This window comes from Bubalus bubalis, chromosome 7 (genome assembly GCF_019923935.1).
Source record: "Bubalus bubalis isolate 160015118507 breed Murrah chromosome 7, NDDB_SH_1, whole genome shotgun sequence".
Lineage (NCBI taxonomy): Eukaryota > Metazoa > Chordata > Mammalia > Artiodactyla > Bovidae > Bubalus > Bubalus bubalis.
The window spans coordinates 1,822,914-1,847,164 of NC_059163.1; the positions used below are offsets into that span (position 1 = coordinate 1,822,914).

Sequence of the window (24,251 nt, forward strand, 5' to 3'; positions counted from 1 at the left end):
ACACCCCAGTCCCCCACACACACTCGGGGCAACCACTTAGCAAGTCCCTTTATTACAAAATCGTCACATGATCACTTGTTCAATTTCTGGGGGTGTGGCGAACACTAGGGGCAGCACAGCGTGTCTCAATGCAGTTCTGTGCTCAGCTCCACGACTCCCGGGACGCGGCGTGCTGGCCGGCGAGCACGCCCATGGCTGTGCATTCGTGGCCTCTGCCTGGCCGCTTGGGAGTCCAGCTCCAACCCCTACCTCTGCTGCCAGCCCCACAGCAAGTTCCTGCTGACCCGAGAGTGGCCGAGACGGGAGGCTCAGGAGCACCCCCGGCCTGTGCTGGGGGCCCCGATCCTGATGCGGGGCGCACCCACCGCGGGCCACCGGGCTCACTGGCAGCACTCAGCCACGTGCTTGAAGAGCTCCTCGCCCTGCTCGTCGCTGAAGCACCGCAGGCAGTGGGGGCACTGCAGGTCCCCCTGGCCTCTCTGGGTCACTCCCGAGCACCCGCCCTCTGCGGGGAGGTCCAGCCACTGGGATCCCGTCCCAGGCCTCCGGCCACCAGCTGCCACAGGCTCCGAAGCGTCGGTCTCTAAATACCGGGGAGATCTGCTCCCCGTGTGAATCCGGCAGGAGACTGGCTCACGAGAATCCTAGGAAAAGGCAGGCGTCCGCTCCCGAAGCTGGTTTCGGCTCCAGCGTCTGCAGCCACGTCCGTCGCTGTGCAGGACCCGCACCTTTGCTCTGCCTGGTGCCGAGGCCCGAACAAGGACGTGCCAGGGACGACTGAGGGGTCCGGACCCCCCGCCTGTGCCCACGAGGGGGCCACCCCCCCACGCAGCACGGAGGGGCCGCGTGCAGGAGCTCCCAGCCGGGCCACGAGCTCAGGACAGGCCGGCGGATGCCACCCTCCGCGCGCACACACGTGCCACCAGGAGGTTTCCGGGCACTGGGCATGACGGCCCTGCCTGGAGCGGAACCGAGGTCTTGGCAGCCGCAGGAGAGCTCGAAATGCTTGAAAGAGAAACGAAGACGAGCCCCTCCCCGGGCCCGAGGAAACCCCGGCTGTACCTGTCTCCAGGACGCCTGGCGCTGCAGCGAGGCCACCTGCTCCTCCAGCTCGTGGATGCGGCTCTGCGCCCGCTCCCTGTCCGCCCTCTCCGACGTGAAGTCGTCTTTGTAGGCGAGGATCTGCGAGAGGGCACGCCCGCATCAGGAGGCGACGGCCCGGCCCCCGCGTCAGGAGGAGGCGGCCCCGCCCCCTGGCGTCAGGAGGAGGAGGCGGCCCCGCCCCACTATCCCGTCAGGAGGAGGCCCCGCCCCCCGGCGTCAGGAGGAGGAGGCCCCGCCCCCTATCCCCTTAGGAGGAGGCGGCCCCGCCCCCTGGCGTCAGGAGGAGAAGGCGGCCCCGCCCCCCGGCGCCCAGGCCGCGGCCGCACCTGCTGCTCCAGCATCTGCACGCGCTCCAGCGCCGCGTCCCGTGCACTCCTCGCCGCAGCCAGCTCCCGCCGCGCCTCCGCGCAGTCATCCATCTTCTCCTCCAACTGCGCGTTGAGCCGGGAGACCTCCTTCCGCATCAGCTCGGGCTCCAGGGGGACTTGCAGGCCCTTCAGCTGCGCGTGGAGCCCCCTCACGTACTCGTCCCTGCTGGCATCGTAGCGCTGCCACTTGGCGTTGAGGTCCTCGACCTGGGGGCCGAAAAGCGCCCTCGAGCCCGCCCAGAATACGAGACCCGTCCCCCCTCCCCCCCCCCCCCGCCCGTGGAGGCCGGCTGCGCCCACTCTGGGCGGGGGTGGGGGGGGGTGGGAAGCACCCGGACGCGGTGACGGCGAAGTCGCTGCCTGAACGCTGGATTGACAGTGATCCCTGCACCTCATTTAGCAACACGCGAATTAACTTCGGAGTGGAGGACAACCAGACGTGCTCAACACGTCCTTTGGGGCAAACGTGTCGGGCCTTTGGGGACCCTGTGTATCAGCCGAAGCGACCTCAGGGCAGGGGAGACCCCTGGGCATAGCGAGGGGACGCCCCTCACCCACAGTCTGCGCGGGGCGCTTGGCCCGAGTGCGATCTCAGACACTCACGTGAGTCACCTTCTGCCTCAGCGCCCGGTTCTCCTCCCGTAACTTCTCAACCACCGCGTGCACAGAGGCGTCGCCTTCCGCACACTTGGGCTGCACGAGAAAGGGACCAGAACCCGTGTGACCGTGCCTTCCGTGCGGGCACCGCGTCGCAGACGGCCCTGCAGCCGCCCTGCGGCAGGTGCGATGGAGACAGGAAAGGCCAAGCGCTTCCAGAGGGGAGGGTGGTCCTGGCCCCGCCCAAGCCCACCCCACAGAGGGGCCAAGCCTTGCACCGTCTCCACGCCCGAAACCGCCCAGCGTCACAGGGCTGGGGCCAGGGTGGAGAGGGGGCAGGAAGCCGAGCTCGCTGTGACCAAAGAACTTCCCGGCCCAGGGCCCATGGCCGCCAGGAGCAGGCCCCTCCTTCGGGCCCGCTGTCCCTCCTGTTGGGTGTGTCATGTCCAAGATGACCACGGTCAGCTTCAGGGGCTGACTGTCTACAACAACGTCCCTGGGGATCGCGAGGCTGGTGGGATTCAGGTCTAGAAGCCGGCGTGCTGACCCAGTCCCAGCAGGGTGGGCGGGGCTAACCGAAAAGCCATCAGAAATTCAGTCATTTAACAAAGCGGATGGATGGCGGTGACATTTTAGTGAGAATTCCCCTCGAATGACAAAGGAACTGCGTGTGCTAACCCGGCAGGCTCGGGAAACCCCACTGACTCGGCCAAGACCAGCGCTGAGAAATGACGCCTGTTTAGAGCCTCAGCCCAGGCCAACCACGACCGGCTTTCAGATCCCCAGAGAGAAAGGGCCCCGTGACTCAGAATCATACGAGTCCATGGCCTGCCGGGAGAGCACTCTGGTTTCTCAAACGTGCCCTGTTCTTTCTGAGGTTCCTTTTTCATGGGATTCTCAGACCGAGGCCCTCCCCCACGCCCGGCCGAGCTGCTGCTAGGGGACTGCAGGGCTCGTCCCAACAGCCCTACATCACAGGGCGCGGTCACAGCCCCTGCACCGCCACGACCCCGCAGCCCCCCGAGGAGCCCCCTGATTTCTCAGGTGGGGGCTTCCTGATGCTGAAACCCACCCACTCCCCTGCACCCACACTGCTCTCCTGCCGCGGGCCCCGTCCCAAGTAGCTCCAGGCAGGGGGCACAGCACCAAGCGGGGCCCCGTGTCCTCCCTGCCCAGGCCTGAGGCCCCAGCGGGGCCAGGCTGCACTGCAGCTGACGGCCCCGTCCAACCCGAGGGCCCCCTGGGCCAGTGCTGCTCACACAGAGGCCCCCCAGTGCTCAGAGTGTGGGCGCCCGGGCACTGCACGCACCAGCACTCGCTCAGGACACCCCTCCTGCCCCGGCTCTGCTGCTTCGTGGAGGCTGGAGAGACCACAGGGCCACCTCCCCACTGGGCCCGGGGGCAGCTGCAGGTCTGCTCTCCTGTGACATCCTGCAGGCCCCACCGTCCTAGAGGAAATCCCCAGAAGGGCAGGCGGCTGAGACCCTCCCCGTGGCGCAAGGCGAGGCCTGCTGACCCCAGGGCCTACCTCGGGGCTCTGCTCCCCCGCGGTCCCCTGTGCCCCCTGGCGTTCATCCAGACACTTGGCCAGATGCTGGCACATGTGGGCCGTGGCAGCCAGGGTCCGCCGCAGCTGGTGGGTCTCGTCGGCCAGGGAGCGACACAGGACGTGGCTGGCGGCCCGGGCCCGCTCCTTCTCCGCCACGCTCCTCCGCAGCAGGGCCACCTCCTTCTCCCGCTCGAGCCCCGGCTGGCTCAGGAGCTGCTGCGCCTCCCGCTCCTTCTCCTCCAGCTGCTCCGAGAGTCTCTCGATTTCCTAAGGGGAAGATTTAAAAGCACAACTGATCTGACTGCGGTTGGAGAACACTCTTGAGAGTCCCTTGGACTGCAAGGAGATCCAACCAGTCCACCCTAAAGGTAATCAGCCCTGAATATTCATTGGCAGGACGGATGTTGAAGCTGAAACTCCAGTACTTTGGCCACCTGATGCGAAGAACTGACTCACTGGAAAAGACCCTAATGCTGGGAAAGACTGAAGACGAAGGAGAAGGGGACGACAGAGGATGAGATGCTTGGCATTGCTGACTTGACGGACATGAGTTTGAGCAAGCTCCAGGAGTTGGTGATGGACAGGGAGGCCTGGGGTGCTGCAGTCCATGGGGTCGCAAAGAGTCGGAAACGACTGAGCAACTAAACTAAACTGACTGAAAGAAGCAACATCAGAAATAAACGTTCACAAAGCAGAAGACAGGCACAGACGCCCATCCACACGGGTGTTCATTCGGAGGCTGGCTTCCGGATGGATGATTAACTCAGGAGTTTTCAGCCCCAAAAGTTATATCTGAAACGTCATCTAAAATTCCGTTTTCAAGAGCAAACTCATAACGTTAGATCTTACATCATCAAATTACTAAGTGTGGCGATCGCAAACCTCTTCAAAGAAAGAGCAGAAACTCCCCCGTGGTGGGCAACCCCCAAAGGCACGCCCATGTTCTCACCCCGACACCTGGGAACGTGACTTCATTTAGCTCCAAAGAGCTGTTCAGTCTGTGAGGATGTAATTAGTTAAGAGGAAGGCACGCTGCATCTGATGGACCCTGATCCAACGTCCAGTGCCCTCATAAGAGGTGAGTGTGGACACGTAGAAGAGGCCGCGTGTGGCGAAAGGCAGAGACTGGAGTGTCCACAGCCAGAGGATGCCAGGGTGCCAGCAGCCACTGGGAGCTGAAGAGGAGGACCCGCCCCACACCCTGGTTCAGGGCTTCTGGCCTTCAGAGCAGCGAAGATCAAGGATCTACTGCCTTTGTGCTGTGCGTGCTAGCTCATGCCCAACTCTGTGATTCCGAGGACGGCAGCCCCCAGGCCCCTCTGTGCATGGGGTTCTCCAGGCAAGAGTACTGCAGTGGGTTGCCATACCCTCCTCCAGGGGATCTGCCTGACCCAGGAAACCCAAGTCTCTTGCGTCTTCTGCATTGGCGGGTGGGTTCTTTACCACCAGCACCACCAGGAAGCCTGCCTATTACTGCCTTAGGCCACCCGGCTAATGTTAGAACAGCTCTGGAAAGCTAGTATCCCCGACCACAGTCCTTCAGATGCCGCTGGCTTTCAGCGCCCCCAGTTGGGTTCTGCACTTGGCTCTGTGCTGTCCCACTTTCAGAGTAACGTCCACCGTAACGAGCATGCGAGGGAGGGGCAGCAGGAGGAGCCCGTCCATCCTACATGGGGGAAAACAGCTTCTGGAAAGCCAGGGTGGAGACTGAGCATGCACGGGGAGCGTGGCAGGGAGCATCGGAGCTCCGCTCACGCTCACACGAGGGACCCAGGACCTCCCCTCCACCACTCACGATCTGGCCAGGGGTCTCGCCAGGGTGCTGGCACGTGTGTTTTGCACTCGGAGTCTGACAGCACTGTCCTGGCGCCCTGCTCTTCTGCTCCTTGGTAAAAACTGTCCCACAGCAGCGCACAACCTGCCTGTTCTTTTCAACTACAGCCTGGAGCTTCAGCCAGAGAGCAGGCTGACCGAGCAACGCCTCCAGCTGGTGTGCCTCATGCAGACACAGCCACGGGATACATCCCTAGAAGGCGCACCCCGTGCAGACACAGCCACGGGATACATCCCTAGAAGGCGCGCCCCGTGCAGACACAGCCACGGGATACATCCCTAGAAGGCGCGCCCCGTGCAGACACAGCCATGGGATACATCCCTAGAAGGTGCGCCCCGTGCAGACACAGCCACGGGATACATCCCTAGAAGTCTCACGGCTGGGTCTGCCCAAGCCTGGGGTTAGGAAGTAATTGTGGGGATTTCCCTGTTGGTCCAGTGGCTAGGACTCCAAGCTCCCAATGCAGGGGGCCTGGGTTCCATTCCTCATCAGGGAACTAGATCCCACATGCTGCAACTAAGACCCAGCAGAGCTAAATAAATAAAATATTAGAAAAAAGAACTGATGGGATGGACCTAGAGCCTATCATACTAAAGTCAGAAAGAGGAAGACAAATACCATATATCACGCATAAGTAGAATCTAAAATATGACACCAGGGTTCCCACCACACAGAAACAGAGGACACTCCTGTGGTTGCCAAGGGGGAGGGCGAGTGGGGAGGGCTGGGGTGGGAGTCTGGGATTAGGAGAGGCGGACAATTAACAGAGAAGGAGCAGACAAGGCCCTACTGTGGAGCGCAGAGAAGTGTACTCAGCATCCTGTGGTAAACCACACGGGCAAGGATACGAAAGAGTATACACCATATACATACACACACATGCATGGGCTTCCCTGGTGGCTCAGACGGTAAGAATCCGCCTGCAATGCAGGAGACCTGGGCCAGGAAGATCCCCTGGAGGAGGGCATGGCAACCCACTCTGATATTGTTGCCCGGGAAATCCCATGGACAGAGGGGCCTGTCTACAGTTTATGGGCCTGCAAAGAGTTGGACACGACTGAGCGACTAACACACACATGTACGTATACACACACAGTTTTATATATGTACGTATGACTGACTCACTTTGCTGTAGAGTAGGAATTAATGAAATACTGTAAATCAGCTATACCTCAATAAAATTAAACAACTGGGGGACTCAGGAGCACGGCCAGGCTCTGGGTCCCTCCCTGGGCCCAAACCCACATCCGTGAGGCGAGAGCTGCTCCCCCAGCATCGGTCGTGCCCCATCCACGGATAAGCCCAGCCCGTGACGGCAGCGTGCTAACCAGGTGACCAGAAAACACTCTGAAAGCCTCGTCCTCGTTCTCTCGGGGAAGTTTTTTCACGCAGCTTACAGGATCTATTTCTCAACCAGGGATCGAACCCAGGCCCTTGGCAGTGAGAGCACAGGGTCCTAACTACTGGACCACCAGAGTTCCCTCAGGGAACTTTAAGAGCACCCTTTTCCCCGTTTTCCTCGGACTTTGCTCTAGAAGTGAACAGAAAGACAAGAAGGGAAACTCCATTAGAAGAATCAGTTGGCCTGGCTCTCTTGGGAAAGGCCTCGAGGAAGGCGCTTCCCTGGGTCCTTGTTCCATGACAGGGACTCACTCATGAAGGTGGCGAGGGGACAGCAGGTGGCTGTGAGGGTGGCGGGCGGGGTAGTGAGGTCAGGCCCTGGCAGATGGGCCGTGTCCAGCACCAGGTGGACAGGAAATCAGGACTGGCGACAACGGGTGTGACAAGCGCCAGCGGATCAACCTCAGCAGCAGGGTTCTTGCCCAAAGGCGTCCGGCGCTGGCGCGCCATCAGCCCATCACGCCTCACTGCCCTCTCACCTCACGGGCATCACAGCCAAGCCGGGCAAGGCCCGTTCTTGGAAGGCCACTACTTCATTCTTCCTTTGGGCCCTGATGACCTCACCGCTGGGCTGAAGGAGGAAAAGAGGCCTCTCTCTGGACCTGGCCAGAGGGCATCAGAACCTCCTCCCAACACACGGCCCTCCAGCACCAGGCCAGCCATGCAGGCCCCGTCCAGGGCCTTCCGAGCCTGTCCACACAGCTGGGGCCGCCGGCAGGTGCCAAGGCACTTGGTCTGGGTGAGCCCCAGAAAGTGAAAGTGAAGTCGCTCAGTCGTGTCCGACTTTTTGCAACCCTGTGGACTGTAGCCCACCAAGCTCCTCCGTCCATGGGATTCTCCAGGCAAGAATACTGGAGTGAGTTGCCATTTCCTTCTCCAGGGGATCTTCCCGACCCAGGGATCAAACGCAGGTCTCCCTCACTGCAGGCAGACGCTTTAACCTCTGAGCCACCAGGGAAGCCCAACCCTGATGGGAGGGCAGGCTCTCTCTGCAGACTGTTCCGGCAGCACTGAACCTAAAAACACAAACCCAGACCCAGTTCTTGGCCTTGGACTTGTGTTCCTTAAAAACTGGCCACTTTTGAAGGCCTACCAGCCAATCAAGGCCCTGTCTTGTGCTTTCCTGTGGGAAATACGGCAGGGGCCTCCCTCCAAGGGGACACAGCCCCGGGCCAGCACGGCCCAGCCTCCCCCGGCGCGTCTCCCTGTCCAGCAGCACAGCCCTGCGGGGACCCTGTCGCTGCCGGGGGACGGACGTGCCCGAGGACATCGACCACACGTACCCAAGCTGCACGGAGTTCCCCTCCCAGTGCCTCAAAACCGAATCTGGAGGAATCACTGAGAGCACAGAGCCCTGTCCTGCGGGGACGGTCACGTCCCTGAAAAGCTAACTCAGGTCAGAAGCTGTGACTTCAGCAGGAACGCCTCTGTCCTCGTCTCTATCTGATACAGAAGAGTATTCATGGTAAACACGTGTCTTTCCCCAGTCCTTTGGAAGTTCTGTAATCACATCCCGCTGACTTCAAGATCAGATTCCCTGGGATGCCAGCCCCTTTGCCAGATCGCCAGGTTGGGAAGTCTGTTGTGGCCCCTAGAACTTTTGCAACAGTGTGAGAACCTCTTTGGTATAATTGTTCTCCAGTTTATGGATCACCCACCAGGCGGCTCTATGGTGGGTGTACAGTCAAAGCTATGGTTTCTCGTATCATGTACGAATGTGAGAGTTGGACCATAAGGAAGGCTGAGCGCCGAAGAATTGATGTTTTTGAACTGTGGTGCTGGAGAAGACTCTTAAGAGTCCTTTGGACAGCAAAGAGATCAAACCAGTTAATCCTAAAGGAAATCAACCCTGAATATTCAAAGGACTGATGCTGAAGCTCCAATACTTCGGCCAACTGATGCGAAGAGCCAACTCACTAGAAAAAGACCCTGATTCTGGGAAGGATTGAGGGAAGGAGGAGAAGGGGACAACAGAGGATGAGATGATTGGATGGCATCATCGAATCAATGGACATGAGTTTGAGCAAACTCCAGGAGATGGTAAAGGACAGGGAAGCTTGGTGTGCTACAGTCGATGGGGTCACAAAGAGTTGGACATGACTTAGTGAGTGAACAATAAACCTAGAAAGATCTCCAGTCAGCAATATAACTTTACAAGTTAAGGAACTAGAAAAGAAAGAACAAACTAAATCCAAAGCTAGCAAAAGGAAGGAAAAATAAAGATTAGGGCAGAGATAAATGAAATAGAGAACAGAAAAACTATAAGAGAAATCAATGAAACCAAAAGTTAGCTCTTCAGAAAGATCAGCAAAATGGATAAACTTTAGCTAGACAGATTACAAAAAGAAAGAAGACACTAATTACTAAAATCAGCAATGTACGTAGAGACGTTACTACCAATTCTATGAAAATAAAAATGATTACAAATGAGTACTATGAACAACTATAAACCAGCAGATGAGATAACCTAGATGAAACAAATTCTTAAAAACACAATTTCTACCAAGACCAAATCACAGAAACAAAAACTCAATAGACATCTAACTACCAATAGTAAGGAGAGTGAATCAGTAATCAGAGATCTGCCCACAGGCTTCCCTGGTTGCTCAGTGGTCAATCCACCTGTCGGTGCAGGAGACACAGGTTCGATCCCTGATCAGGGAAGATCCCAGGTGCTGCAGAGCAACTAAGCCCATGCACCGCAAGTATTAGCCTGTGCTCCAGAGCCCGGAATACCCACTAGTGAAGCCCCCGCGCCTGAAGTCCGTGCTCCTCGAGAGAGGCCACTGTGCTGAGAAGCCTGCGCACCGCGACAGAGCAGCCCCTGCTCCCCCAACTAGAGAAAGGCCCGCACAGCAACGAAGACCCAGCCAGCCAAAAATAAATTATTTTTTAAAAATATCTCCCTACAAAAAAAGAAAAAAGGCTTGACACTGAAGATTTTATCAGTGAATTCTATCCAGTATTTAAGAAATATTAATAATACCAATTCCTCCCAAACTCTTCCAAAAACTGAAGAGGAGGCAACATTTCCTAACTTATTCTGTGAGGTCAACAGCCAGACAGAGAGACAAGAAAGCAGCAGACTAATGTCCCTTATGAACACCAATGCAAAAATTCTCAATGAAGTATGCGCACACATGCTCACTCAGTCGTGTCTCATTCTTTGTGACCCCATGGACTGTAGCCCACCAGGCTCTTCCGTCCATGGGCTTCCCTGGGCAAGGACACTGGACTGGGCTGCCATGCCCTCCTCCAAGCCCACACACTGTATCTGAAGACAATCAGGTAACTTAATTAATATCTGATAAACAACAACATACGAGACGAGGTCTTCCGAGGAACATAAGGCACGATTGTGTGTCCATGTCTGGTTTCCATCTCTGACAGCATCGATCCCTTGCAATGAAATGAGCGCTATTATTGATCTTTTCTAATCACCTTTGTCACCGCATTTGTTACATGCAGGCTTAGGTAATAACAGTGCTGTGCTGTGGTCACCTTCATAAACGTATTTCATCAAAAAAAAGGAAGGGAGGGAGGAAGGAATTGGTCAATGTAACCTACTACATTACCAGAAGGAAGGGGAAGAAAACATATGATCATATCAAGTGATGCAGAAAAGCATTTGACAAAATTCAACACTTTCACAATAAAAACACGCAACAAACAGCAACAAAAGGAAACTACCTCCGCGTAAAACCACAGAGAAACCCACAGCGAACACCACCTTGCTGTTGTTCAGTGGCAACGTCATCTCCACCTCTTTGCAACCATCTCCCAGAGTCTGCTCGACGGATGTCTGTTGAGTCCATGACGCCATCCAACCGTCTCATCCTCTGTCGCTCCCTTCTCTCCTGCCCTCAATCTTTCCCAGCATCAGGGTCTTTTCAAATGAGTCAGTTCTTTGCATCAGGTGGCCAAAGTGTTGGAGCTTCAGCTTCAGCATCAGTCCTTCCAGTGACTATTCAGGACTGATCTCCTTTAGGATGGATGGGTTGGATCTCCTTGCTGTCCAAGGGGCTCTCAATGGTTTTATCCAGCATCACAGTTCAAAAGCATCAATTGTTTGGCACTCAGCCTTCTTCATGGTCCAACTCTCACATCCATACATGACTACTGGAAAAATTATAGCTGTGACTATCCAGACCTTTGTTGGCAAAGTGATGTCTCTGCTTTCTAATATGCTGTCTAGGTTTGTCATAGCTTTTCTTCCAAGGAGCAAGTGCCTTTTAATTTCATGGCTGCAGTCACCATCTGCAGTGATTTTGGAGCCCAAAAAAGTAAAGTCTGTCACTGTTTCCATTGTTTTCTCATTTGTTTGCCATGAAGTGATGGGACCAGATGCCATAATCTTTACTTTTTGAATGTTGAGTTTTAAGACAGCTTCTACATGCCCCTCTTTCACTTTCATGAAGAGGCTCTTTAGTTCCTCTTTGCTTTCTGCCATAAGGGTGGTATCATCTGCATATCTGAGGTTATTGATATTTCTGCCCGAAATCTTAATTCCAGTTTGTGCTTCATCCAGCCCAGCGTTTCACATGATTTCTCAGATTTCTCAGGAGGCAGGGAAGGTGGTCTGGTATTCCCATCTCTTTCAGAATTTTCCAGTTTATTGTGATCCACACAGTCAAAGCCTTTGGCATAGTCAATAAAGCAGATGTTTTTCTGGAATTCTCTTGTTTTTTCTATGATCCGAAGGATGTTGGCAATTTGATCTCTGGTTCCTCTGCCTTTTCTGGCTTCCCTGATAGCTCAGTTGATAAAGAATCCTCCTGCAATGCAGGAGACCCCAGTTCAGTTCCTGGGTCGGGAAGAGCCACTGGAGAAGGGATAGGCTACCCACTCCAGTATTCTTGGGCTTCCCTGTGGCCCGGCTGGCAAAGAATCCAGCAGCAATGCCGGAGACCTGCGTTCAATCCCTAGGTTGGGAAGATCCCCTGCACAAGGGAAAGGCTACCCACTCCAGTATTCTGGCCTGGAGAATTCCATGGACTGTATAGTCCATGGGGTTGCAAAGAGTTGGACACAACTGAGTGACTTTCACTTTCACTGTCTTTTCTAAATCCAGCTTGAACATCTAGAAATTCATGGTTCATGTACTGTTGAAGCCTGGCATGGAAAATTTTGAGCATTACTTTGCTAGCGTGTGAGATGAGTGCAACTGTGCAGTAGTTTGAACATCCTTTGGCATTGCCTTTCTTTGAGACTGGACTGAAAACTGACCTTTTCCAGTCCTGTGGTCACTGCTGAGTTTTCCAAATTTGCTGGCATTTTGAGTGCAGCACTTTCACAGCATCATGTTTTAGGACTTGAAATAGGTCAACTGGAATTCCATCACGTCCACTAGCTTTGTTTGCAGTGATACTTCCTAAGGCCCACTTGACTTCGTACTCCAGAATGTCTGGCTCTAGGTGAGTAATCACACCATCGTGGTTATCTGGGTCATGAAGATATTTTTTGTACAGTTCTTCTGTGTATTCTTGCCACCTCTTCTTAATATCTTCTGCTTCTGTTAGGTCCATACCGTTTCTGTCCTTTATTGTGCCCATCTTTGCATGAAATGTTCCTTTGGTATCTCTGATTTTCTTGAAGAGATCTCTAGTCTTTCCCATTCTATTGTTTTCCTCTATTTCCTTGCACTGATCACCGAGGAAGGCTTTCTTATCTCTCCCTGCTATTCTTTGTAGCTTTGGAAACTGCAAGCTGTGCAGCCCAGACAAAAACTGAAAAAAATCTCAAATTTTTTTTTTTTGCAGAAATAGAAAAACTGATCCTAAAATTCATATGCAATCTGAAAGGACCCCAAATAGCCAAAGCAATATTTAAAAAAAAAAAGAGAGAGAACACTTCCTGATTTCAAAACTTACTACAAAGCTACAGTAATCAAAACAGTGAGCACTGACATGAAGACAAACATATAGACCAAAGAAAACGACAGAGCCCAGAACAGACCCCTGCCTGACAGACGGGTTGAGAAGGCGCTAAGCCCTTTTGATGGGAAAGACAGGCTTTTCAAAAAATGGTGCTAGGAAAACCGGATATCCGCTTGCCAAAGAATGAAGTTGGACCTTTATCTAAAACCATACATGAGGACTTCCGTGGTGGTCCAGTGGTTAAGAACCCACCTGCCAATGTAGAGGGCACAGGTTCGATCCCTGGCCTGGGAAGAACTCACATAATGCCGAGCAACTAAGCCCACGTGGCACAAGTACTGAAGCCTACACGCCCTGGAGCCCGTGTTCCACAAGAGACGCCACTGCGATGACGAGTCCACCCACCACACCGGAGCAGCACGCAGCAGCGAAGAACTGCTGCAGCCGAAAATAAACAATTTTTTTTAAATACATGAAAATTACCTCAAAATGGACCAAAGACTTAAACGTAACACCTTAAGCTATAAAACTCTTAGAAGAAACACAGGGCAAACACTTGGCAACACTGCATTTGACAATGATGTCTTGGTTACGGCATCCAAGGCACAGGTAGCAAAAGAAAACACAGACAAATTGGCAATTTTTAAAATGAAAGTTTAAAAATTTTGCACACAAAACAACAATATCCGTGGAGCAAAAAGACAACCTAGAGAATGGGATGTTCAGTTCAGTTCAGTTCAGTCGCTCAGTTGTGTCCGACTCTTTGCAACCCCATGAATCGCAGCACACCACGCCTCCCTGTCCTTCACCAACTCCCAGAGTCCACCCAAACCCATGTCCGTAGAGTCAGTGATGCCATCCAGCCATCTCATCCTCTGTCGTCCCCTTCTCCTCCTGCCCTCAATCTTTCCCAGTATCGGAGTCTTTTCTAATGAGTCAGCTCTTCGAATCAGGTGTCCAAAGTACTGGAGTTTCAGCTTCAGCATCATTCCTTCCAATGAACACCCAGGACTGATCTCCTTTAGGATGGACTGGTTGGATCTCCTTGCAGTCCAAGGGACTCTCAGAGTCTCCTCCAACACCACAGTTCAAAAGCATCAATTCTTCGGTGCTCAGCCTTCTTCACAGTCCAACTCTCACATACATACATGACCACTGGAAAAGCCATAGCCTTGACTAGATGGACATTTGTTGGCAAATTAATGTCTCTGCTTTTTAATATGCTGTCTAGGTTGCTCATAACTTTCCTTCCAAGGAGTAAGCGTCTTTTAATTTTATGGCTGCAGTCACCATCTGCAGTGACTCTGGAGCCCAGAAAAATAAAGTCAGCCAGTTTCTACTGTTTCCCCACAGAATGAGATGAAATATTTGCAAATTATATATATGTTAAGGGATTAGTATCTAGCATATATAGAGTACTCCTGAAATTCAACAAAATAACCCAGTTCAAAAACAGACAAGGACTTCCCTGGTGGCCTAGTGGTTAAGAATCCACCTTGCAATGCAGGGGACTCATGTACAATCCCCGATTGGGGAACTAAGACCCCACCGAAGGGCAACTAAGCTTACGAGCCACACCTGGAGAGCCTGGGTGCCGCAGCTGCTGAGCCTGCACGCGCTGCAGCCTGCGCGCTGCAACGAAAGCCCGTGCGTCACAGCCAAAGAGCCCGCACGCCGCAACTAAGGCCTGATGCAACCAACCAAGTAAGTACCTTTAACGGGCAAAAGGCTTGACGTTTCTTCAAAGCAAATACAAAAATGGCCAATAAGCACACGAAATGGTGCTCAACATCGCTTATCATTAAAAGGAGCAAATCAAAACCACACTGCTGCTGCTGCAGTCGTGGCCGGCCCTGGGACCCCACAGACGGCAGCCACCAGCCCCGTCCCGGGGAGTCTCCAGGCGAGAACACTGGAGTGGGCTGCCATTCCCTTCTCCAATGCAGGAAAGTGAAAAGCGAAAGTGAAGTCGCTCAGTCGTGTCCGACTCTTAGCGACCCCATGGACTGCAGCCCACCAGGCCCCCCCGTCCCTGGGATTCTCCAGGCAAGAGCACTGGAGTGGGGTGCCATTGCCTTCTCCAATGCAGGAAAGTGAAAAGTGAAAGTGAAGGAGAAGGCGATGGCGCCCCACTCCAGTGCTCTTGCCTGGAGAATCCCAGGGACGGAGGAGCCTAGTAGGCTGCAGTCCATGGGGTCGCAAAGAGTCAGACACGACTGAGAGACTTCACTTTCACAACTACAATAATTTTGTTCTAAATTGTTCTTGTTGTTTAGTTGCTAAGTCACATCCAACTCTTTGTGAACCCATAGACTGCAGCCCACAAGGCTCCTCCGTCCATGGGATGTCCCAGGCAAGAATACCAGAGTGGGTTGCCGTTTCCTTCTCCAGGGGATCTGCCTGACCCAGAGATCAAACCCACATCTCCTGCATTGGCAGGTGGATTCTTTACCACTGAGCCACCAGCAAAGCCCTTGTACTAAATTACCACACACCTATTAGGCTGCCGACTAACAAAAATACAGAAAATAGCAATGTTGGTTAGGATGTGGAGAAATTGGAACCCTTCTGCCCTGTTTATGGGAATGTAAAATGGTACAGCCACTGTGGAAAAACAGTATGGAAGTCCCTCAAGAAATTAAAAATAGAAATATCACATGATCCAGCAATGTAGCAATTCCACTTCTGGATAAAGACCCAGAAGAACTGAAAGAAGGATCTGAAAGAGATATTTACACACTTATCTTCATGATAGCAGTGATGTTTGTTAGAGCTAAAACACGGAAGAAACCCAAGTGTCCATCAACGGAGGAATAGACAAAAGCAAAATGTGGAGCATTATTCAGCCTTAAAAAGGAAGGAAATTCTGACAGATGTTACAACATGGATGAACCTTGAGGACATCATGTTAAGTGAAATAAACTAGTCACGAAAAGATAAATAGCGTACTATTCCTTTTATCAGATTGATTATATTCTTTGCAGCCAAAGATGGAGAAGCTCTATACAGTCAGCAAAAACAAGACCAGGAGCTGACTGTGGCTCAGACCATGAACTCCTTATTGCCAAATTCAGACTTAAATTGAAGAAAGTAGGGAAAACCACTAAACCATTCAGGTAGGACCTAAATCAAATCCCTTATGATTATACAGTGGAAGTGAGAAATAGATTTAAGGGGCTAGATCTGATAGATAAGAGTGCCTGATGAACTATGGAATGAGATTCGTGACATTGTACAGTAGACAGGGATCAAGACCATCCCCATGGAAAAGAAATGCAAAAAAGCAAAATAGCTGTCTGGGGAGGCCTTACAAACAGCTGTGAAAAGAAGAGAAGCGAAAAGCAAAGGAGAAAAGGAAAGGTATAAGCATCTGAATGCAGAGTTCCAAAGAATAGCAAGAAGAGATAAGAAAGCCTTCTTCAGCGATCAATGCAAAGAAATAGAGGAAAACAACACAATGGGAAAGACTAGAGATCTCTTCAAGAAAATCAGAGATACCAAAGGAACATTTCATGCAAAGATGGGCTGGATAAAGGACAGAAATGGTATGGACCTAACAGAAGCAGAAGATATTAAGAAGAGATGGCAAGAATACACAGAAGAACTGTACAAAAAAGATCTTCACGACCCAGATAGTCACGATGGTGTGATCACTGACCTAGAGCCAGACATCCTGGAATGTGAAGTCAAGTGGGCCTTAGAAAGCATCACTATGAACAAAGCTAGTGGAGATGATAGAATTCCAGTTGAGCTATTCCAAATCCTGAAAGGTGATGCTGTGAAAGTGCTGCACTCAATATGCCAGCAAATTTGGAAAACTCAGCAGTGGCCACAGGACTGGAAAAGGTCAGTTTTCATTCAGTCCCAAAGAAATAACAATGCCAAAGAATGTTCAAACTACCGCACAATTGCACTCATCTCACACACTAGTAAAGTAATGCTTAAAATTCTCCATGCCAGGCTTCAGCAATATGTGAACTGTGAACTTCCTGATGTTCAAGCTGGTTTTAGAAAAGGCAGAGGAACCAGAGATCAAATTGCCAACATCCGCTGGATCATGGAAAAAGCAAGAGAGTTCCAGAAAAACATCTGTTTCTGCTTTATTGACTATGCCAAAGCCTTTGACTGTGTGGATCACAATAAACTGTGGAAAATTCTGAAAGAGATGGGAATACCAGACCACCTGATCTGCCTCTTGAGAAATCTGTATGCAGGTCAGGAAGCAACAGTTAGAACTGGACACGGAACAACAGACTGGTTCCAAATAGGAAAAGGAGTACGTCAAGGCTGTATATTGTCACCCTGTTTATTTAACTTATATGCAGAGTACATCATGAGAAACACTGGACTGGAAGAAACACAAGCTGGAATCAAGATTGCCGGGAGAAATATCAATCACCTCAGATATGCAGATGACACCACCCTTATGGCAGAAAGTGAAGAGGAACTAAAAAGCCTCTTGATGAAAGTGAAAGTGGATAGTGAAAAAGTTGGCTTAAAGCTCAACATTCAGAAAACGAAGATCATGGCATCTGGTCCCACCACTTCATGGGAAATAGATGGGGAAACAGTGGGAACAGTGTTAGACTTTATTTTTCTGGGCTCCAAAATCACTGCAGATGGTGACTGCAGCCATAAAATTAAAAGACGCTTACTCCTTGGAAGGAAAGTTATGACCAACCTAGATAGCATATTCAAAAGCAGAAACATTATTTTGCCAACAAAGGTCCGTCTAGTCAAGGCTATGGTTTTTCCTGTGGTCACGTATGGATGTGAGAGTTGGACTGTGAAGAAGGCTGAGCGCCGAAGAATTGATGCTTTTGAACTGTGGTGTTGGAGAAGACTCTTGAGAGTCCCTTGGACTGCAAGGAGATCCAACCAGTCCATTCTAAAGGAGATCAGCCCTGGGATTTCTTTGGAAGGAATGATGCTAAAGCTGAAACACCAGTACTTTGGCCACCTCATGCGAAGAGTTGACTCATGGGAAAAGACTCTGATGCTGGGAGGGATTGGGGGCAGGAGGAGAAGGGGACGACAGAGGATGAGATGGCTGGATGGCATCACTGACTCGATGGACTTGAATCTGAGTGAACTCCGGGAGTTGATGATGGACAGGGAGGCGTGGTGTGCTGCGATTCATGGGGTCGAAAAGAGTCGGACACAACTGAGCGACTGATCTGATCTGATCTGATCTGATTCCATTTATAGGAGGTATACAGAGCAGTCAACATCATAGAGACAAAGTAAAAGGGTGGCTGCCAGTGGGGTGGGGGGACAAAATCGGGAGATGGGAAATCATTGTTTGACGGATACAGAGTTTGTTGCACAAGATTAAAAGAGGTATGGAGACAGATGGTAAAAAAATAAACACACACACACCCAGTACACACACACAAAACCTAACACAACCTCTTTGAAAGCGTGCGTGCTCTTCCACTCATCAACAGCACAGCAGAAGGAAAGGCACAACTGGATCTATCAGGAGCAAGCAGGGCCCATGAGGCTGGCGACAGGGCTGAGTAACTACAGGCCGCACAGCGAGCCAGCGCCATTATTCCAGAAAGTCTTAACTGGAAGAGCTGTGCAAAGTCATCTGTCCAGAGCTCATGTGACAAATAAGCTATGGTCTGAGCCCCACTGTGGCGGCAAAAAAGATCAGAATTCTCAAGATTGATCTGGCCCCACCACGCAAGAACTGCAGCCTGGCCACAGATGCTCTGATCACCTGGCCGTCCTTCCACACCTGTGAGCCTCAGCGTCTTCCCTGGGAGCCCGCGGTCCTCCCCGACCTGGCTCACATGGTCCAGCCCCGCTCCAAAGCACCTGGCTGACGTGGCCACTGATGAGACGAGCGAGTCAACCAATTCCTCTGGTTGCTTTCACTCTGCGGCCACTTCAGTGACCCCAGGGCCTCTGCGAGGTGTACACCTCTGCATCCTTCCACGGGCTCTGACCAACCCCGGAGATATGTAGGGGTAAGCAACAAACGTATAACTCCGTAAGACACCAGATCATTTAATTGCTCTTTAAATAATTTAAAATCCTAAAACAAAAAGCACATGTCAGAGGTCAAAGGACCAGTAGTACCAGAACTACAGACCTGATTCTACCTGAGCTTTGGTTAGAGGCTGGGGGCCACAGGACGTTGGGGAGACATGGCAACTGAGCACCAGTGGCCACCAGCATCCTCCTCGGGAGCGATGTGCTCCGGTCCCCCCTCTGCACCCACCTATCGCTCCTGGTGTCCACAACATAAGGTCAGCGGTGCAGACCACGAAACTTCCTGCTACCCTGGCATGTTACAACACACCTTCCCCAGGAAGAGGGAGAGAGCTGGACTGAGGAAGACATCTATCTCCCAAAGGCATTTAAAACGATGCAGACAAGAAAATATTGACGTCATGATGTTAGGGAATTAAAATGGAAGTAGGCTTCTCCAGGCTTCAGGCGCAGAACAGCAAGCCCCTGACCTGCTCCTGACCTGCCTGGTCACCACCTGGGTTGTGTGCCTACCCACCAGCACACCGGGTGTTACCAGCAAGCCAAGTGGCACTTCGGATAAGACAGGGAGAGGGTCTTGGAATTTCTTGAGACCCTGGAGGTCTGGCTAGGCCCCGGGGTTCAAGAAGTCTTATGATTCACAAAGTCAAACGAACAGCAGTGTGTGAAGGTCTGAGCGTGCATTGTGTGTGTAGCGATTGGTGTCTTTTGTTACCGAATCCTGAAAACCTGAAACAGAAGGAAAACTTTCAGTAAAACACATGGTATTAAGTAAAACTGTAGAAGACAGCATGAATTCAATGGTGCCAAATGTATACAAACCCTATAGTTAAAGGAAAAACAGGGAAGAGGCATGCCAAGAGGTTAACACTGGTTATCTGCCTGCGGTGCCATTACGGTGGCTATCTTAGTCTTTAGTCTTTGCTCAGTTGCTCAGATATTCAAAATTACTTTTATAAAACAAAACAAAACACGTCTGTCTTCCACTCTTGGCTGCAGGGCCAAGCCTGGTAGTAAAAATTCTCTTTTGCAGGCCTAGATTCTTTACTGGGAAAACCTGGATAATAGTGATGCGCCAAATGGGATAATAGATCAGAGTTCACCAAAAGGTCTGGGGCAGTGCCAAACAGCTATTGTAGGAAAATACTGTTACTCTTGCTCCTGATTTGAGTATTTAATAATATTTCATGCAGACAGACATAATATCAAAGACAAGGATAAGAAAGTGGGAAAGTAAGGACTTAAGTCTGTTTTCAGACACTCTAGCAGCTTCCCACTCTGTCATCACTCCCTGCAGAGCAGAGGTGTGACTACTGAAAGATACATTCACAACGAGGGCTAACAGAGATCCCGGACATTAGGGTTCACATGGCCCTGAACCTAACACAACCCACACACACGAGGAGCCTAGAGGCATGCGCTACACACACCCAGCCCAGTGCCTGCGCACAGAGCGCAGGACTCAGCATGAACACACACACACTCCAGACACAAGCAACACCCACACTCATCCCTAAGACCCAACACAGGCACACATCCCTCAGAACCCAGCACAGACACACACCCGTCAGACCCAACGTGGGAGAAGACCCCTCTGAATTCAGCTGGTACACAACCATCAGATTCAATACCGGCACATGCACAACCCTCAAAACCATCACAGACAAGACAACCTACAGAATCCAACACACATACATACCTCCAGAGCCCAGATGAGCGCCCATACCCCTCGGAACCCAAAACACACACAGACACACACACCACTCAGAACATATACAGTTCAGAAACCAGCAGAGACAAACACACTCCTCAGACCCCCATGGGAATACTCCACTCAGAACCCAACAACTGCAGATACCCTTCAGAGCCAACACACACAGCCCTCACACCCAGCACAGACAGACATGCTGCTGAGAATGACTCAGACACAACACAGACACACACATCCCTGAGAACCAACGTGGACTCCACTCCTCAGAACCAAGATGGCACACTTTCCTGAACTGAACATGGAAGCAAAAACTTGCGATCCAATATGTGCAAAACACCCTCAGACACAACACAAACACACACTCATCAACCCAAAATAGAAACACACTCCTCAGATCTAACATGGGAGCCCACACATGCCTCAGAACCAACACGGACAAATACTCTTTACGCCAAAAATGGGCACACACTGCTTAGAACACAACTAGGAAACACAGCCCTCAATGCCAACAAGGACACATAATCCTCAGACCCACCATGAACACACACCCATCAGAAACAACACGGACACACAACCCTTCGGAACCAATGCAGACACAACCATCAAAACCCAACACAAGAACAGACCCTTCAGAACAGACTCACAACCCGCAGACCCTAGTCACACACACACACACCGCCCAGACACCAGCAGGTATAAACACACCTGAAAACCAACACAAAGTGGGAAGGAGAGTGGGATGGATTCAGAGTAGCATATACATTACCGTGTGTAAAACAGCCAGCCGCTGTTTCACAACGGGAAGCTGCTGTATAACACAGCTCAAATTCAGTGCTCCGTAACAACCTGGAGAGTGGGGATGGGTGGGTAGGAGGAAGGGGACATGTGTATCCCCACAGCTGACTCATGTTGACTTACGGCAGAAGCCAACCCAACAGTGTAAAGCAATTATCCTCCAATTAAAAATAAACTGTAAATAAGTTTATTAAAAACACCACAACCACATACTCCTTAGAATTAATATGGGCGCACAGAACCCTCAGACACAACCAGGGAACATTACCCTTCAGAACCCACCATGGGAGCAGACACAGCCCAGACTCTCCACAGGCGCACACACAGCTCAGACCCAGCAGGGGTAAACACACCCAGCACCCCAAACCAACACACACACGCCACTCAGAGCTGCTACAGACACACAGCCTTTCGAATCCACAGAAGCACAAACACCTCTGAGAACTGAGCCCGGGGGGACACAGGCCTCAGACCCCACAAGGGAGCAGATGACTCAAACTAGCATGACACACACCCAAGAACCAGCAGAGACACACCAGCCTTCCATCTAACAGGCGCACAACCTCTCAGAACAGAAATGGACACACACACCCTCCAGAACCCAGCACAGAAACACACACTCCTCAAAACCAACACAGACACACATACCCTTCAGGACCAAGATGGGCAGATCCACCCTTTAGGCCCAACAGGGACAAGCCTCAGAGCCACACAGGCACACACATCCCTCAGAGGCCAACCAGGGGGCAGACGGCTCAGCACAGCCAAACGCAGAAACCCTCACAACCGCACAAGCCCGAACTCACGCAGGAGCACAGACCCCTGAGAACGCAGGAGATGCGCAAGCACACCGCTCAGCACGGGCACACACGCTCCTGAGGAGCTTCAGGACACACAGCCGTCACACTCGACACAGCCACGCGCTTCCCGCACACGCTCACCTGAGAAGCAACACGGACACACAGCGTGGTCGCAGCCGCCCCTCAGACCCGACGCTGGAACACACACACCCTTCATAGCCAATACGGGCACACAGCCCTCAGGCCCCACGGGGTAACGCCACACACACACTACCACGCACACACCCCTCAGAACCAACTCGACACACATCCATATAATCAGAAAGGACAAACCCCTCACCACCGACAGGGACACGCAGCTCTCAGAACGTGAGGGAGCGACACACTCCTTCAAACGCAACAGGGTCAGAGCCCTCAGAACCCAACACGCGCACACACATCCCCTCGGAATTCAAACCGGCAGACACAGCCCTCAGACCCAACGCGGTGCGGAGCCCTGAGAACACAGCGCGCACACGCACGGCGGAACCCGGCTCGACGCACCGCCCAGAACCCACAGACACAACGGCTCAGCCGCGGCGGACCACGCACGCCTCACGCCCGGCGGGCGCACGCAGCCTCCGGGGACACGCGCCCCCGGGGAGCCCCCAGGAAGCCTGGCCCTGCCGCCCCGCACCTGGCGCAGCGCGGCCTCCGCGGCGCCGCCGTCCCGCTGCCGCAGCTGCTCCCGGAAGCGCGCCACCTGCTCCAGCAGCGCGTCCACGAGCGACGGCGCCGTGTCCCCCTCGAGCGCGGCGAGCCGGGCGCGGAGGCGCGCGATGAGGGCGTCCCGGGCCGCCAGCTGGTCTTGCAGGCGCCTCAGCCGCTGCCCCGCCTCGTGGTACAGGCCGCAAAGCGCGGCAGCCGCGCGCGGGGCGCCCTCCCGCCCCCCGGACTCCGCATCCCCGGACGACATGGCTGCGGGCCTGGCCGGGAGGCGCGGACCGCCGGCAACTTCCGCGCCGGGTCTGGGCCGGGAGACCGGGGGGGCGGCCCACCTTCCCGGAACTTTTCCCGGCGCGCCCCGCCCTCCGCGGAGATCCCGAGCCCGCCCCGCGCCCAGAGGCAGGCCCCGCCCCCCGCGGACAGCGTGGTCCCGCCCTTGCCGAGCCGCAAGACCCCGCCCCCACGGAGAGCCTGACCCGCCTCCCGCCGAAAGGCCAGGCCCCGCCCCACGCGGACAGCGTGGTCCCGCCTTCGCCGAGAGGGAGACCCCGCCCCCACGGAGAGCCTGGCCCCGCCTTCCGCCGAGCCGTCAGGCCCCGCCCCCACGGACCACGTGCTCCCGCCTCCCGCCGAGCCGCCAGGCCCCGCCCCGCGGGCAGCTTGGTCCCGCCCTCGCCGACCGCCAGGCCCCGCCGCCGAGGAGATCTGGGGCCCGCCTGCCGCGCGGACCTTGGCCACGCAGGGTCCCCACCGACCGGGCGGGGTCCCCACCCGCCCGGGTCCTGCGGCCGCTCCACCCGCGGGTCCCTGGCCTGTGCCAGCAGCCTCATCGCCTCGTGTCGCGGGAGCTTTCAGAGAAGTCAGGCCCGGACAAGAAGAGGGGTCAAAGGACCTCTATTTCGCTACTGATAGAAGGGAAAGAAGTGGCCAGAGACGACCCCGGGTGTTAGCCCCGAGCGTGGACCCGGCTCCCCCCCTCCCCACCCCCCTGCCCCCGGCTGCAGGCCGGCTGCCACGCCGAAAAGGGCGACCTTCCAGGAACTGAGCCTGGCGAGGTACCCAGCCTACCAGCGAGATTCCAGAGCCCGCGCCCCGTCTCCGAGGTGTAAGAACGGCTCTTAGGGCAGAAGGCAGGAGGGAGCTGGCCCTTTCCCGCCCTGTTTCTCCATCCCCTCCATCTGCCGGCTCCCAGGCCGACTCCCAGGGTTTTCCTATGGCTCCACGGCTGTTTTCTTTTTCAGACTCCGAGTGTCCTCCACAGTGATCCCCAAGCACACCTGTGGTCTTTCGAAGGTTCCCTGGCACACCCTCCTCTGCCCTCCTCCCCAGGTCCCCTGAGAGCAGTGTGGCGTTTTTTTCCCCTCTACATAATCCATACCCGAGCTTGGGCTGAGCCCAGGGAAGAAACTCACAGGCTGGTATAATCAGAATTATAAATGTAGCCAGCTCACACCTTCTCCGCTGCAGAGAGGTCAAGGCTGGCTGCCCCCACCCCACAGGTGTGTTGTGGG

The 24,251-nt window shown here is 53.5% G+C and overlaps 1 protein-coding gene across 3 annotated transcripts; it reads right to left on the reverse strand.

Annotated features, from left to right (window-relative positions):
* Window positions 1-33: 33 nt before the first annotated feature.
* Window positions 34-23,137, reverse strand: TNIP2 (TNFAIP3 interacting protein 2). Of its 3 annotated transcripts, none has more exons than XM_025289577.3 (6): window positions 22,712-23,135; window positions 3,598-3,885; window positions 2,076-2,165; window positions 1,431-1,679; window positions 1,063-1,182; window positions 34-644 (listed from the first exon to the last, which is right to left on the reverse strand). In XM_025289577.3, exons 1-6 carry the CDS (start codon window positions 22,988-22,990, stop codon window positions 381-383), a joined length of 1,290 nt encoding a protein of 429 aa, XP_025145362.1. In that variant the 5' UTR covers window positions 22,991-23,135; the 3' UTR covers window positions 34-380. The 3 variants fall into 3 exon arrangements, with proteins under 3 accessions (XP_025145362.1, XP_044801480.1, XP_044801479.1); XM_044945545.2 differs by lacking the exon at window positions 22,712-23,135 and adding an exon at window positions 10,177-10,739; XM_044945544.1 differs by having other exon boundaries at window positions 437-739; window positions 22,712-23,137.
* Window positions 23,138-24,251: the final 1,114 nt, after the last annotated feature.